A 16,829-nucleotide genomic window follows, 5' to 3' on the forward strand; every position below is an offset into this window, starting at 1 on the left:
CGTGGATGGCCGAGTATCAAATTCTTTCTTCAACTTACAACTTTTATTCCACTCGGTACAACTTTAACTACGGAACAGGAACAAACTAACTTCTAAAATTAACGTCAACTTCACAAACGATAACAATAACACACGGAAAACACGCGTTTCCGACTCGCGGGTTTAACTTCTTCTGCACTCAGGCGCGGCTGTCACTTCACTCCCCCTGGTCTGGTATTCCAGATAGTTCTAGAAATCTCCAGAACAGGTGCGAAACTTCCCGCTTGTCAGTGTCATATTTGACAGTAAATGGGGCCCAAATGGGGCTCCCATTTACTGAAACACCATGAATTTCGATTCCCCATTCCAAACGTGAGTACCCCAGGCCATTTCCGTTACAATATGATTATAAAATAATTTCTAAAATGATAAAGTTTGTTTGTTTCTCTTTCAGAAGTCACATGGAAAATTCCATGTGCTAAGAGCACATGTTTGAGGAACCTCCACTAACCATTAATGATATTTAATATAATAAAATTACAGCGACTTGTTGCTCGGCTGATTTTAAAATAAAAATCAACATTTTTATGTGCTTTTAAATTTATGGCTCTTAAGTGCTACAGGTTAAGAATTTAATGTACTGAACGTTTAATTTATTTACTTACGTATCGAGGTTTTAACATCCAGAATAAACTGATTAGTACCATCGCCACTTGCAAAAATCGCATTTTTTACCTGAGCACTGACATACCAAGGCAATATTTTTTGTCGAAACCATAAAGTGTCCCATAACTGATTCCAACTGCTTTTGTCACTTTCCGGTACAAGAGAATCGACTGCTTGGGGGATTTGCTCCCACTTACCTAAAATTAACTTGATATATAAGCAATATGTCATCACTACAGACTGAATTCCGAACCTAAATTAGCCAGACATTTAAACAGCGATTCGCAATAGAAATCCCGTTTCTCTAAGGATAAATCGGTCTCTATCAATGTTTTATACTCCTCGGCTGCGTTCTGCCACTTATTTTGCGATTCCAATGCAATGGCACGGGCCACACTTTCCTTGCAGTTTGTCTTCTCAATAAATATGGCTTTTACCTATAAGTTCGTCCAACTTCAAGACTCAAGGATCACTTAATGTTAGCCAGAGTTACGGATACAGTAAAGAAAGAGAAATAGTAAAAAACGTGGATATTTTAGAGACAAATTGCAAAGTACGTCTGATGCAAATACTGATCCAATACCATATCATATGCAACTATTTACCATATCCCATTCGTCGAGTTCTCTGTAGAGTTCAGCAAGTTTCAACCAATGAGTATTTTCTCCGCTTTCATTAATAATACCTCTTTTAGAAGGAACTGGCAAGACTTCACCATTTATCAAATATTCTTCTATCAATAACGCACCTGCAATAAATCACTTTATTGACTCAACGTCTGTATATCCATAAGTACATTTTAAAACGACAACCTACCTACAGACATTAAAGAGCTTTGTTGGCTTACGGTGGAAATCAATGCAGAATCCACAGCGATTTCTGGTTGACTTTGCAACAAAATGTCCAGCAAACTGGAGAATACATTACTATTGAATTGAATCGATTGTTTGAAAATATTTGTTATGCTATTTTCTATTAAACTAGTAAAAGCCTCATTTCGACATATGGCTTCTTTTCTTAAACTCTTATACAAAACTGAAATAAACATTTTCGACAGTTCACTATCACTCTAAAAATAAATAAAACATAATCTTAAATCTACATGCCTTTTTCAAATCAGTAACTTACTAGAACCAACATTTGTAACGGCTTCAACAAAAAACCGAGCTTTATTTGTATATCCGGAAAATCCCCTTTTCTGTAACTTCTGTAACTTGTAACTTTATTATCTCTTTCTTTTAACGCGTCTTGCCTAAAAATAACTGATTTAATACGAAATTGTTTAAAATGTGACTGTCTCACCTTTTTTTGGTATTTTCTCTTCTTTGAGAGATAGCTTTATTCGCAAAAGTTGCTGATATTTTTGCCTTATCTTTTAAAAACCTCTTCTTGGGTAACTTATAGTCTTCTGACAATTGAACATTATTTGGATTTATCAATCTTGATTGGCCTATTGGTTTCTATAAATACAACATTTACCAAGTAAACCAGAAATACTACATTAATTTCTTTCATTTTTTAAGTTTAAAAGTCGATTATCACATACAAAAATACAAATCAAATAATCAAGTTTGCGACCAATATTTCTTTGTATCAGATAATTAGAAACGTACTCCAATCAAACTACTTTCAAGACTTGTAATTTGTGATATACTCTGTTCTCGTATAGTCTGATGGGTTGGAGCAAACGTTAAATTATCTTCGGTAGCTCTCAAACGTTCAAAACCGTCTCCTGAAATACCATCCGAATCTTCCGAATAAGTCCGCATTGTTTCAGCAAACAATGGCACCATAGATGGATGTGGTATCCTATAAAAAGAAACAGTGTATATTAAAAAAAATAAAATTTTTAATAAAAATTTAATTTAAAAACAAGTGTATGAAATAAAGTCATTTTAATACTGTATTTTTAAATACAATGTGCAACATTCAATATTGTATTGAAACCAAATTACCTCCAGTTCGTTTGCAATTTATATTCCTGAAATGTACAGTTTTCCAAAGGTTGCTCAAAAATTATCTTTTCATGTTCTTCTAAACTGATGGAATCCAGCAGAAAATACGAAACATGACCTGCAAAAAGAATAGTTCAAACCAACTTGAGACTGGTCGCATAGTGAATTATTACAATAGTTTTACGCTTCAAATATTTAAAAAACTGCTAACTGTAATATGAAATACATGAAATGTTATAGAAATTAATGAAGCATCAATCAAGATACTGAAATATATTTTTTAATTATTCATGTTGAACCTCTTTGGAGTCCAGTTTTATTTATAGAAAAATTATTCAATACATAAGGAGATTCTCGACCGTATAAGCAGCTTGAAAAGTTAAATACTAACCCAAGAAATGTTCTTCCGTTGTAGGCAAGTAAAGATTCGACAATAAATGAGGGAATTTGCTGGATACGTCTAATGGAATTGCGGGATTTTCCGACCAGAATTTCCGTATATTCTCTCTAGTTACAATGTCAGGGTCTATAAGGCCTTGAACCAAAATCTTAAAAGTTCATTATTATTTATTTATTATTATTAACAGTATGCCAATGGACAGGATGACAATTAATTAATTTTCTTACTTCGTTGCAAAGCGCAGAAATTTGGTCATCTTTCATATCAGTTTGTGATAGAGAGATCATTATATCGTACATTCTTGCTCGACATAAAACATTAGGACTGGAAACCTTTTTGCCTACAGCCTTGAGGAGCTCTTTGAATGATAGGGTGGCAGTTAAAATACCAACGCACTGAAATAGAAATACATTATAATAAAATAATAGATACCAAATGCTAATAAAAAAATAAAACAATTGTCTTATGAATCTGATATCGCCACATAATGTTTTTTAGGTTTACCTTTAAAATAATTTCCAGTGTTATTAACTGAACTTCAGTTCTTTGGCTGTTCACATACATGGTCCAGTCCTGATCTTTGCAGCAGGATAACACACCAACATCTACGCCTTTGCAAATTAACTGCAAACATTTTATTTGAAGATTCTGATCGCATGACGGCAATCTATTCAGTATTTTTTCAACGTGGTATTCATCTATTATTTCAGTAAAATGAATAGCTACTCCTAGATATGAAAAATTAATTGTATCCTCTGAAACATGAAACAACGAACTTCACTTACCTTCAAGACAATGAGCATATTTATCGATATTAAAGCCTAATAATGTTTTATTGATTTCAACACAGAATGGTTTTACATCTATCCCTTGCAACTTGCTGTATTGGAGCATCAAACCCAGCGTTTCTGAGCATGGCTTATAAATAGTCGATACTGAACTGCCAAGCAATCGCACCATTTTTGCCCAAAAAATGTTAATATCCTCAACAGCACAGGGTAATATGTGGTTTACCTAATTAGTTGGTAATTTATTCTTTTACAGCTTATTTTCCATCGATTCAACAGTATTTTGATTTTCACGCTGACTATATTGCGTCATGCAGATTAAGTTCAGAGCAAAAAAAATAAAGAAACGAATCTAACAAATCTGTGCTTACCAAAAATATCGAACTTAAATGTACTCCAACTTCATTTTCCCTATTGTCTATATCAAATTCCAACTTATTTTGCAGGGTCTTGTAAGGAACCCGAATAAATTCCTTCCAATTTTCCACTATTAGCCTCACCAGATCCAAATTGTACTTAAACACATTTTGCGTATGGTTAGTAAGACAGGTTATTACATTCTCCAGAAACTGTGAAGCCATATTCGCAACTCTTTCATTGGGTGGGTTCAGACTCGTCCATGATGCTAATATGACAATCTGAAAACAAATGTTATTTGAAAGGCATATTTATTTTTTCATCCATTACCATATCGCTAACAAAATAGTTAAGAGAGTGTCCAGCAATTTTATCATTCAAAAACTGTAGTAGCGGCTCCACAAATAAACGGGAAAAATGTGTAAAAATATGAATCATATTGTCGATGACTTTCACCCAAAAAATTTTTATATTTGCATGAGTATTCGGGTTTAATAAAAGCTGGGCAATACCTGTAAAAACATAAAATAAATTATACATCTTATGCCATAGAAGTACTTCATTATTACGCTTCATCCAATTCGGTATTTCAACATTCTGCTCTGGATGCTCAGGTATTTGGTAAATACGGGTAGAAAACATATATCGAATAACACCACAAACAGTGCCCATTACTTCGCTAGAATTTACTTCCGTACTTTCCAAATTAATTTCTGCCTGTAATAACAAACTTATTGTATAGAACAATATACAAATATAAATTATTTTCAATTCTTATTCTTAACAATTTTATTATTATTCAAATTGCTCACTTGATTTATTTGAGGTTCGCTATTACTATTGATGTTAGAATGAGTTCTGAGCACACTAGTTGTGAAATCAAATTTTGTTACGTCCTCACTGAGAGAACTGTTCAATAATTTTTGAGACTCAATGTATCTGAAAATGTTTATCAATATTTATAGTAATCCAATGCCGGGAGCTAATTGACTTACTTAAATGATTTCTGACTGTCCTGATCCTGTTGTTGTCTCAGTTCATTCCTAATATTAATTAAAATCTTCCTTCTTTTGGGATAATTATCGAAATCGACAGGAAAACTGTAGGTAACGTTCAAATCAATTAGTGCACTCCATAAAATGTCTTCGTTATTTTCTTCTCTGACGAACAATTTTTCAAAGAAACCTTTAGTGTTGAATGAATTCGTGATTATCGATGCTAAAGCTTTATAAACCCCGCACTTCAGAATTCTCAACTGTTCTGGACTTCCTAAGAAAAATATATTTATTGCATAGGTACTGGAGGGAACAAGCACAACATATCACTATAATCAATAGATTATTGGAAGCCTGAAATACTATTAGAAAACAATACTACTACACCAAAAAAAACGTACTGAGCAGAACATTGAAAGTGTGCAAACAAACCTTCTATTTTATCATTCTTAAATTCCTGCAATGTGATTTTCAACAAGTCTTTCCTTAGATTGCTATTTCCATATGCATTAGTAATAGGACAAGACTTTCGCTCTTCTGAACCAATGTTGACTCTTAAAAACAGCAGTTCCAGCAGCGAGAACAAGAAAAGCCTACTACTGCAGTCGCGAGTTTCCTCAAATTCATCTGTAATTCCTTTAATATTTTCCACAAAAAATGCCTCAAAAACTTTAGATCTACATTTTCTGAAAATGTGTGGTACTACGTAGTCAATTAATTTCTTCTTGATATCAAAAGCTTTATGGATGTCCAATCCTAAGCAATAAATATTATTTAATACTGCCTTTTGAGATTGGTCGCTAATCTTCCACATAAAAGTATCAAGCATATCGGATAAATTAATTTCATTTTTGGAGGCTGCTGTTGAGGTGATGTAAAGTTCAATTAAAAATGTAAATATTGTGGCACTCTTGACTTCCGGGAGAGTTGATAAAAATGTCTGTATTACGATTGAATTTTTCACATTGTCTAAATGTAGCTTCGACTTCAGTTTTTCCAATGTAGGGCTGAAAATTTTCTATAAAATAACAATTATAAAATATCGTTCGCTTACTTTAACAGTTCCAAATCATCGTCACTAACAACATTAACCAAAACATTAAACACATTTGAATAAAAATGAAGGTCTTTATATTCATTCAATGTGGCCGCGTCTGTACAAAACAATCCCAAAATCCAGTTGGATATTGTGGAACTGTGATTCATATAATGCCCAAATAGTCTGTACATTTCACTGACCAAATCTAGGCCTAAAATTTAAAATAAAAATAAGTTAGGCGACACCTACATGAATTAAAAAGATGCATTAAAAGATCTAAATTAAATCGCCAATTTTAAATATGGGTATGTTAGAGTATACTTATACTTAGAAATAAATAAACTATACTTATATACTAAGACCTACCAGCTTCAATACCATATCTTTCAAAACACACTTGAAATAGTGGCCAATTTTCCAAAATTTTCATAGACATTGTCTGAAAACTTTCCTTGGGATTGGTTTGCTTATTCCTGTCCAAATATTTTAGCAATTCGCTAATGATCTTAATGGTCAGATCAGTAAATTCGAAACTTTCCAAAAACAAATCAAAACCATCGACTAAGGCTCTAACAATGGGATCGGAAAATTCAAGCAATAAATATAAACCCAATCTGGTTGGCTGCACATTATCATGCTCTTGGTTTCGAACCATGATGTTTTTATATAAGTGCGTAATCAAGGCACTCAACTGTGGGCGCTCTGTTAATGCGAATTCGAAGACCAGCTTACAATATTCTGTTGTCGCCTCGGAAGTTCTAGCTATACATATTTCGTTAGTCTCAGAAACCTGGGAAGTTTCCTTTAAGAAGTAACTAAGAAGCTTGTCTATCTGACCAACAGAAAAATCTTCAGCTTTAAATAACTGGTTGAGACGGCTCTTTCGAATCAACAAAAAACCTGAAAGACATTAAGAACATTTGTCCAAGTTTTTAAAATGTACCAACACTCTTATTGTATAATATTTGAAAATACCTTACTAAACCGTATCGCACCTTTAAGTAAATTCCTCTGTACACAGCTAACTTGCTTCAAGTCAACATCTGCATTAAAATTGTCAGCAGTGTATTTCTTCAAAATCTCTACGAACTGAAATGTGTGTTCCTCTGTTAGTTTCCTGGGAATATTATTTAACAGCAGAAGCAAAACTTCTTTATACTGAAGTTGAGTCAATCGTCCATCAAAGCCTAACGATGACGGGATAAATATAGCATTGGACATGAGACTCCAAAAATATGGGTTCCAGAAACCAGAGGTTTTATTGCACAGTATTTCATCACTTAAAATGCAATTGGCTAATTTCAATATAGCTAAGCAGCAGGATGCTTTTAAGTTCAAAAATTCCTCCTCGTTATCGGCTGTATATGAAGGTTTTTGTAATCCTTTCTTCATTAAATTCAAAGCTTAAATAAAAACATTAAATGTTCTGCCTGACGGGGCGTATAAATTAAATGTTTACCTTCGTCAGTCGAAGCCGTTTGAACATATTTAAGAAAATATAAAATAGACAAGATATGTGATTTGTCATCGATATTAAGGGAGTACGATGAATTTGTTAAAATGAAGATATACCCATCGACTAAGCATAGCAGATCTTGCAACCATTTCAGCAAATTTGTCGGATAATCATACGAATTGATATCTGCTAAAGTGGGAGAACTCTGTAGGTGTTCCATATACTGAGCAACTAAATTAGTAGCATTATCTTCTATAAATCCTGATAACGTTGTATGGGTGCCGCTTAGAGGTTGCAAGTGGATGAACAATTCCATACAAGAATCTCTATCAATAATAAAAAATACCATAAAATATAAAGTTGTAGTAGTTCAAGCTTTAGTTCTCAATGTACTTAAAATATCAAACCTGCAATATTTGCTTCGACTCGAAGTCATTGAAAGCAACCATTTTGAAACTCCAACTAAATCTCTTATACGTATGTCTTTCGACGCATCCGACTCTCTTTTAGGCTGCTCAAGTTCTCGGAAAAGATTTGACTTTTCTATGAATATCCTTTTCAAATGATTTATAGAGTTCCTAATTTGGAAAACTGTACTGTCGACCTAAAATGATATCAAATTTCTCAATTACGGTGCAATCATTATATGTACTATCATTTCATACCTCCTCATTCGAATGCTCCAGCAGATCTAAACTTATCACAAATAGATGTAAGATTTCCACAGCAAAAAGACTAATCAAAGTTCTCTTTTCCCTAATCTCTTTATAAATGTTATTGAAAATTAAAGCGGCCCCAATTTTTTTAACTAAATCTGGATGTCTGCTGAAAAATCTCATTTTATCAACCAAAACTTTGATGCTTTCCGGGTTGTTCTTTAAGTCATTATCAGAATATTGCTTAATGCTCCATTTCACAAATTCATTGATACATTTGCCCGAAAAATCTCTAAGAGATGCATTGGTTGAATGAGTAACACCATCCTGGAAAAATTAATTTCTTTGTAACTTGATAAGCAGATTAATTGGCAAGCCTAGATTTTAACAATCTGCTACCTAAAAATTGTTTTTTATGTCCAGCGTTTTATCAAAAATAACTTTCGAAGAAATGTACCGGCTTTTTGAGAACATTGAAAAAATTAAAATTGTAATTTGACGACAAATATTTACCATTAGAACATCGATTATCACAGCTAAATGAGGACCTTGCCTTTGGGTTTTCGAAGTGTACCAATGGATAATTTGCATAAAAAGAGGTTCGAAAATCTGTCTCACTACTTGATCCATATCGCACGCTAAATGCAAAAGTGGCATTGCTATACTTTTAAGAAGTTCATCTAAGTCTGATTGACTGGTAGCCGGAAGAGCTTTAGCTAGAATAAATAAAATATTTCTAACAGTATATATTAAAAACGTGCTTAGTCACTATAAAATGGTAACCATGATGAAAATAGGAATTTTGAAATTTCAGTATTAGTGTAAACATACCTCTTCCCAAGAAAATGACTACAAAGGCCTGCAGAAGTTCGCATGCCATGACTCTGTTTTTTCGATCACTGGAGTTTAAACATATATCGATAACTCTCATAACAAACGGTTCCAAATGTATATCTAATACGAGGTCATTAAAAGGTAACATCACTTTTAAGTGTAGCGTATCGCTGGTAATTCTAAAGACAAAAATTAATAGTCGAAGATAATGATCCAAAACCATCATGCAAAAGTTCAGTAACTTTATTAAATTACCAGAGTGTTTATCCAATGTATACGGGACTCATTTTTAAATTGTTACTTTATATAAGATACAAACATTATAATACTCTGATACATTATAAAACCTACATTTACGTTGTCTGCCCTGGATACTAAAGATTTAATTTTATTTCAAATTGACCCATCAGCTTGAGTGAATTAATATCATACTCTAGAACTTACTTTGCCGCACAACCACTATCAGCCGACACAAATGCTTGGCAAATTTTCGAGTTTTGCTTGCCGACGAAACGTAAAATTCGTGTTTGAAACTCAACTAATTCTGGATCGAATTCGTATAAAACTATTCGCTTTTTCAACATCCTCGCTGTTTTCCGCCTTTTGTCCACTAGGATCCCTTGCGCCAGACCACCTTAAATATATTGATTAGTTTAATGAAACTACATAAGCAGAACAACTAAATTCTCAAAAACCTCCTACCCATGGATTTGCTGCGTAAATAGCTATCCAAGTATGGTATGACTTGCAACAGCAAAACTTCAAATACAGCTTTGTCCATAGCTTGCTGCCAGCGTTCTAGAGCACTCAACCCCATATTAGCTAAAGCAATATAGCTTTTTCCCAGTTCAAAGACTGTTATAAATATATCTAAAAAAATGTACGTGTTTAATATATTAATGATTTTTATTATATACAAAATGAGAACATACCTGCACATTGCGACAACAAATTTTCTACAATACATACTGGACTTTCTAACAGTACATACAAACAGGAGATTAGCAGATCGTCTTTAAACTGCTTCATCTTGTGTAATAAATGTAATAAAAATTTCGACAGAGTTTCTTTGCAGTTGATCACATCTTGGTCTGACACTGTATGATCTACAATTGGTAAAAATTATCAAAACATTTTAAGAAAGTTAGGTAACGCCATTGCAATTTACCTTCTGCAAATATTGCCAATTTGTTTGCAATATTTAATGAAAGAGACAGTAATTTATAGAACCCGCTAACAAAAGGACATTTTAAACATTTGATCACCATAAGATTTACTAATCCACAGATGCAAGATTGAAATTGAGCAGCAGGAATTTTAGGAAATATTTCCTGATAAAAATCAGTTACATTCAAAAATATATTAAAGTCATTCGGATTATCAACTTGATATGCCATCTCTATGTCCGACTGAATAACGTCGTCTTTTAGCTTGAGAGCGACGTTCAATTTGTTAATTAACATTATTAAAGTTTTCACTAAATAATCAACGACTTTTGTTAAAATGTATTTGCTGTCGTCCCAGAAAATTCCCTCATGGCTAAATTTATTAGGAGTATCTAGTTTTAGCAAATTGAGCCAAAAAGGGAAGAAATTCTTGACTGAAACAATATTTTCGCGTTCTCCATCCAAATCAACATTCGCAATGTGTTCATGCGAACAAGACCGAATAACACCTAAAAAGTTCGAGTTATTTCCATTGTGTCAATATAAATCGATTGCATTTTTACCTTGATATATTATATTTTCCAAAAAAATATCGAAATGGGCGGATCCTTTTAAATAAAAGAGCGTAATTACTAAAGCATCGGTTACAGTTTTATGTTCAATAGGCTTCAAGGTATTAAATGTTTTAATCATAATTACTATAGCCTTTTGAAGGTAGCTCAATTCATTGTGAGAAAAATGTTGAAATCTAGAAAACATAAAAGATTAGTATTTGCTCGGTTAAAAGTTAATTCACATAATGAGAAGTGTTGACAGACAACTGGTTTATACTTGCCTCATAAAACCAGCTAAACACTGAATATAATAAGGCAAACAATTACTTTCTTCACTTTCTTCTAAGCTAATGCCCCCACTGAAAATATACAGTTCTTCAAAGTTTTGCCAGACCATTGAAAACATTTTCTTTGCATCCTCCTTCATATCATGTTTATGCAAAGGAGAACTGAAATATTTCAAACCTTGGATGCACAGTTTTTTCTCGGTGTATGTGGACTGAGTATTGCTCATGATTAATTTGAACCAACCAAGAAAATGCTAAAAATATTTGTGTTAATATGAATATATCGCTTTCCCGGAAGAACAATGACGAGCAAATTTTGGTAGAATTTTCAAATATAAAATATGTTTTCCTTTCTTTGCCTTAATGTGGATGTGTTATTTCTACTTCTATAATAAAATCATCAATTGCATCATTGTTCTTCCGGAGTTCTGTCGTTGACTTACTTTTATAACTGATAAACATTCAGTTTTCGGATATTCTTCCAAAGTAGTAGCAATAGTATTTAAAAGTGATTGAAGTGCAATTTCACCCACTTTCTTATCATCGCCGCTTTTTCTCACCCACTGTTCTAACAGTCTCTTGTGCCACTGTTTATATTTTTTTATGATCAAGTACTTAAATAAATGCATGTTATTCCCGAAATACGCAATTGCAGCTGAAATTATTCACAATTTATATATGAACGATGCTCCCACTTTTAGAAGAAAAAAGCTTTACGTACCCCTGTTTCCATGTCTTCTATCGTCGTTTGTCGCAGACAAATTTTGTATATGTTCATATACTTTGTTTATAAGCTCTCTATGTTCCGGTCGTTCTAGGCTCAAAAATTCTTTATGACAAAAATGATCAAGCCCCGTAAATATTCCATACAGAATTGACTACAAATGTACGTGAAGCATAAGGATAATTTCAGATAAGATATTTTAACTAAAGAATTATTTCTTCCCGGCCTAGTTTAATATAACCATTCGCCAAAATGACCAGATCTCTGTAACGAACTATCTGATCGAAATGGAACCCCATACAAACTGATTAGAAATTAAAAAATAATAATTTTTCTGTACAAGTATCTGAAAATATATCTATGTGAGATGCTACCATAGATTAACTAAGATGCTACGCACTGTTTTCAAGGTACATAACTGAATCTTGGGGTCCGAGCAGATCAAGAGCCGAGTACCGGCCGTCGATCAAATCGGAACAAGGCTTTGATTTGAAAGACCCACAAAAAGACGGTATTTCAGCAACGGTAAAAATATCCGAATAATTATTAAACTATTTTTGATAGATTCTTAGTCTAGTCTCTTCCTAAAAGAAAACACAAAATTTTAAAATGCCGTCGAAGTTCAACAGTTAAGATCTATGCAAATTATATCAAAAAAATATCTGTGGAATTACTAGGACTTTTCGATAGAACGTAACGATAACTTTCGATCGCTAATTAATTTTCATCGGCAAATAGGCGCAATATTTAGTAGCATTCTCTGTAATGATTCGCAATCGCAGTCGCAGACTCAGATTATCCCTACATACTTCCTGAATAACTATTGGCAAAATGATGATAAGGACCCCGGGGGTGGTGCGAATTTGGCGTTGGTCAGGTCATGGTCTCAACATAAGTTTAATATTAACACATTGATTGATAAACGGAGATACAACCTTTTCAAAAGTTAAAAGCTAAAAAATGTCTTCAGATTCTAATAACAATATTCAAACAAAACAACAGAAATAAGTAAAATAAGGAATTTTTAAATCAGCGTTTGTGGGGTGTAGTATCATAAAAAAAACTTACCTGTGATGGACGGTTGACCATTTGCGCATCTAACTGTGTAATGTAATAACAAATAATGTTACAAGGTTCTGGGACCAAAGCCTCAAACATTTTGACGAACATTCCTACAGCGACAAATTCCTTTTGCCGAACTGAAATTGCGGAATTTTAGTTAATATTATATGAGTGATTTTTACGAATGTCCCCAGAAAGATAAAATGAACTTTGCATTACGCTAGATACTTTTACCTGAGGGTGGGTGAATGTCTCGAATCAAACAGTTGTGAATGTTACGAAAACAAGCTGAATATCTTTCAAGATTTTGCGCTTCTGGTGAAACTTTTTCAAAACCTAATATAAGAACATCCAGCGCTTTGGTTTTGACTTTTGCCGATCCTTTGATGTTCAGAATTTTTAAAATATCATCATTAAGATCTGAAAATGTACATTTAATTTAATTACAATTTAATGGCACATTCCTAGAATCTATTTCTCATCACAGATAACGGAAGCAACAGAGCTTTAATAGAAATGCCGGACCAACTCACCAGTAATATACTCTTTGATATTGGTAGGGAAATTATTAATTAATGTATAAAGTATCTCGAGTGAAACAACGGAAGCACCATCGAATTTTGAATCGGACAATACTTCCAAAACAAATTTTAATATACCATCGGATGCGTGGCATATGTGAACCATAAGCAAATCTGCAAAAAAACAATTATAGGCAAGCATATAAAAATTTGTAGATCATTAATGTTTTATATTATTTTCACATTTAATTAGAGTTGTACATTCTGTATTGTAATCATGAAGAACCCACTATAAATATAAGTTTTTTCTATAAATTTCAATCGAGCAATTCTCAAAATTCTCCAATATTCCCAGGTTCCAATAAATTCAATCAAGACTACACTCTGCCACTTGAAAATAACATTTGCATAAAAGTTGTAGATAGAACATATTGTGGGCTTAAAGCTAAAAACAAGTCTAAAATATCAATTTTGGGTGAATGCACTTTTAAACCGAGCCAACAATTATATCAGAATCCTTTTGGAAACTTGGTCATTAAAAACATATTATATAGTGATATAAGTGATCATCGTTCAGTTTTTGAAGACAAAGATTTTGTTTTTTTAAATTACTTGGCCAACAAACACAAATACGGCAATTTTGGACTTGTCACTTTTAGCTTTAAACCCAGGATATTTCGATCTGATATACAGAGTGGATGAAAATAACGTTAGAACGGTACAATCGTTCTTCTTATTGTAGAGTTTACATTTGAATTCAGGTTTTTTTTGCATTGAATTAAGTGAGTACTGCTTCCAACACGAACGACATTATTTATTAGATTGATTGGCAAAAGAATGTTTACAGAAGTAAAAAGTTAACAAATGGGTTTTTCGAGTTTTTAGGCCGTCGTTCGGTAGATTTGATTTTTGAAGGCTTACACTGATCCGATCTAAGCGTTTAAGCAAACCACTTCTGAAGATGCACTTCTTCGTGCTTGCGAAATATCAGGAGAAAATTCTACCGAACGACGGCCTAAAAACCCGAAAAACCCATTAGATTCAAGGAATGGCCCCAAAAGTATATATTTTGATAAATGAGGAAAAATTTATTTTTTTGTCATTTTGCGAACAAAAGGTTTCTAATATAAAAATTATAAAATGCTACATGAACAGAATGTAAAGATTGTATTGCTCCGTGACGCAATAGCAAAATAAAACAAATACTAATGCCAAAGAAACTAGTATTTCTATAATCTCGAATAGTTTCCCAGTTTGAAGCATTAGCTATTAGTCTTAGGTCAAGTCATAGGGTGACTATAACTTTGTCATTCCTTTAGAGTTGTTGCCTGAGAGCATATAAGAAGAACAGGAAAAATAGTTTTAAAAAAGTCTCACAAAAAAGCTACTTTACTCGTAAGACAACAGCGACATCAACCATGACTCTCCATGAAAATTCAATAAGACCTTAAAAGATCAACATTCTAGAGCACGAAAACGCACATTCATTGTCTTCTATTGGCCATGAGTACGCCCCGATTCAACACCCATTGATTGTAGTTTAGGGTACTCGATTTAAACCATATCGATTATAAACTCCCACTCTACTGTTAAATAACAATAAACAGAGTCCTTTTGGCTTTGAATCGGCGCTCACAACGAAATTATGTGTACAGAATGTCTTTTTGCAATCCTCTATCTTAGATTTTTGCTATGCCCCTAAGGAAAGAGCAACACGATGGAAAAAATAAACGCAGAATAATTGTCTCTTATTGGCTCTCAGTATGCCTCGATTTAATACCCATTGATTGTTGTTTGAGCTCGATTTTATCGCATACAAACACCTTAAATAGTGTTACATAACAATCAAAAAGGGCATCTACATTCAACTGTTTTATTTTGCTTTAAATGTATACAAATGTATGTTTTAAATTAAATCATGCATTTGAAAAATGGGCGGTGTCAGGGGTGGAAGCTAAAATGTTGTTATCTTATGGAAAACTAGTCGAATTTCCACTACCACGATGTATAAAATATTATTCTCGAGTTTCTAGAGTCTTTCTTCTCTGACAAGTATTTGCGCTCTTAAGCGAATTCTGCAAGTTCCTTCTAGTTTGAATGCTGGTTGGAATACAATAATCAAAATGTTAATTTTGAATATTTATTCTGATAAAATAAAGCATTTTTCAGCTTGAAAACATGTGAATTATACGTCGAGATTGTGGCCGAGAACCACGTCTTATTGACGGCCCTCTCGAACGAAAATATCCCATGTATGAATCTCGGAACAATACGTGATAATCACGTGACTGGACGTTAGGGTGTTGACTGGAAAAATTGTCTTTTTAAAACAACTCTGCTCACCATGGAGCTCATTAAATAATCGCCGACTGAGTGGAAAAAGCGTCAAACTACACTTTTTCTTTAAAAATTATGTAGTTTTACGAACTGATTAATGATGAAGTTATAAATGAACTTGAAACTTCCGGCATAAGTAATAATAATCTGATCAATTGAAGTTGATGCTGAAAACCTCAGGTTAAACTTAAACCAAACAGGGATATTAAGAAAATATTTCAATGTCCTGATGCAGAACTCTTAACTAACTGAATACTGAGGAGTAGATTCTCATACAAGGAGACTGGCTGTTTTTTAACTGACTCCAAGTTGAGGTTCAGAGAATTCAAACAGGCAAAACTGAGTATGTAAAAAATAGTTCAGTCACTGCATCTTAAATCAAACATAACCAGGACTTATTAGAGTGCTGACTAACTTTTACAGCTACGAAACTCTTAAATATTTGCTATAAGTTAGCTGGATATTGCCCATATAGTGGCAAACGCACTTGGTTCTCTGATTTCCTTAATAAAACAATAAAAGAAGATTTACCTATATTATAATTTAGTTGTTCTTCTGTTAGGCGAGAATTTAGAATAGATAAGAGTCTCACACATTCCCGAGGGCCCTTAGAGCTGTCCTTTGCATGCTCCCTTAAAGTGTGCACAATAATTTCCATTTCTATCTCCATTATGTATATTATTCTAACGAAATAGCACTAGTATTCGAATTTAACCAATTTGAGGTGCCTGGCAAAACACCGAACACCGGGAAACAGCTTTGTGTTACTTTACTCTTGCCTTTTCAACAATTCAAATACAAAAAGTTGACAAAACAACAAAATGTTAGGTTATCCACAAGAGCCCGAAATTGATTTCAAAAGCTTGCAACACAGAACATACCCCCTACATACCCCAGGGGGATATTTTGTGGCTTGCAATATGGTCACAAGCTAGACAAGACGCTCGTTAAACTTTTAAATATATTCACTATTTATTTACAAATGTTTAACTTTATGTATAAAGGCGCCTCTCATATGTAAAGTTTTTAAGTTGTCACATAATAGTATGTAGT

General features: G+C 33.3%; 1 protein-coding gene across 1 annotated transcript in view; it reads right to left on the reverse strand.

The window, feature by feature from the left end:
- Positions 1 to 16,747, reverse strand: part of LOC109546518 (DNA-dependent protein kinase catalytic subunit) — a 23,655-nt gene extending 6,908 nt beyond the window's left edge. Inside the window, exons 1-38 of the mRNA XM_048664114.1 lie at positions 16,308 to 16,747; positions 13,452 to 13,613; positions 13,153 to 13,338; positions 12,925 to 13,055; positions 11,854 to 12,010; positions 11,576 to 11,787; positions 11,127 to 11,386; positions 10,855 to 11,039; positions 10,294 to 10,800; positions 10,058 to 10,231; positions 9,828 to 9,995; positions 9,570 to 9,759; positions 9,123 to 9,304; positions 8,805 to 9,007; positions 8,301 to 8,618; positions 8,043 to 8,239; positions 7,639 to 7,961; positions 7,175 to 7,582; positions 6,546 to 7,079; positions 6,195 to 6,390; positions 5,573 to 6,147; positions 5,141 to 5,414; positions 4,958 to 5,084; positions 4,715 to 4,862; positions 4,476 to 4,657; positions 4,160 to 4,426; positions 3,786 to 4,014; positions 3,505 to 3,728; positions 3,228 to 3,395; positions 2,992 to 3,148; positions 2,601 to 2,718; positions 2,259 to 2,454; positions 1,948 to 2,105; positions 1,774 to 1,897; positions 1,462 to 1,714; positions 1,251 to 1,393; positions 899 to 1,082; positions 645 to 842 (exon numbers count right to left, since the gene is read on the reverse strand). Coding sequence (XP_048520071.1) covers positions 645 to 842; positions 899 to 1,082; positions 1,251 to 1,393; positions 1,462 to 1,714; positions 1,774 to 1,897; positions 1,948 to 2,105; positions 2,259 to 2,454; positions 2,601 to 2,718; positions 2,992 to 3,148; positions 3,228 to 3,395; positions 3,505 to 3,728; positions 3,786 to 4,014; positions 4,160 to 4,426; positions 4,476 to 4,657; positions 4,715 to 4,862; positions 4,958 to 5,084; positions 5,141 to 5,414; positions 5,573 to 6,147; positions 6,195 to 6,390; positions 6,546 to 7,079; positions 7,175 to 7,582; positions 7,639 to 7,961; positions 8,043 to 8,239; positions 8,301 to 8,618; positions 8,805 to 9,007; positions 9,123 to 9,304; positions 9,570 to 9,759; positions 9,828 to 9,995; positions 10,058 to 10,231; positions 10,294 to 10,800; positions 10,855 to 11,039; positions 11,127 to 11,386; positions 11,576 to 11,787; positions 11,854 to 12,010; positions 12,925 to 13,055; positions 13,153 to 13,338; positions 13,452 to 13,613; positions 16,308 to 16,446 — 8,557 coding nt within the window. The 5' untranslated portion in view covers positions 16,447 to 16,747. The remainder of the gene's footprint in view (positions 1 to 644; positions 843 to 898; positions 1,083 to 1,250; positions 1,394 to 1,461; positions 1,715 to 1,773; positions 1,898 to 1,947; positions 2,106 to 2,258; positions 2,455 to 2,600; positions 2,719 to 2,991; positions 3,149 to 3,227; positions 3,396 to 3,504; positions 3,729 to 3,785; positions 4,015 to 4,159; positions 4,427 to 4,475; positions 4,658 to 4,714; positions 4,863 to 4,957; positions 5,085 to 5,140; positions 5,415 to 5,572; positions 6,148 to 6,194; positions 6,391 to 6,545; positions 7,080 to 7,174; positions 7,583 to 7,638; positions 7,962 to 8,042; positions 8,240 to 8,300; positions 8,619 to 8,804; positions 9,008 to 9,122; positions 9,305 to 9,569; positions 9,760 to 9,827; positions 9,996 to 10,057; positions 10,232 to 10,293; positions 10,801 to 10,854; positions 11,040 to 11,126; positions 11,387 to 11,575; positions 11,788 to 11,853; positions 12,011 to 12,924; positions 13,056 to 13,152; positions 13,339 to 13,451; positions 13,614 to 16,307) is intronic.
- Between the last annotated feature and the right edge of the window lie 82 nt (positions 16,748 to 16,829).

Source organism: Dendroctonus ponderosae, unplaced genomic scaffold (genome assembly GCF_020466585.1).
Source record: "Dendroctonus ponderosae isolate FM_Combo_2020 unplaced genomic scaffold, Dpon_F_20191213v2 Dpon_F_20191213_2, whole genome shotgun sequence".
Lineage (NCBI taxonomy): Eukaryota > Metazoa > Arthropoda > Insecta > Coleoptera > Curculionidae > Dendroctonus > Dendroctonus ponderosae.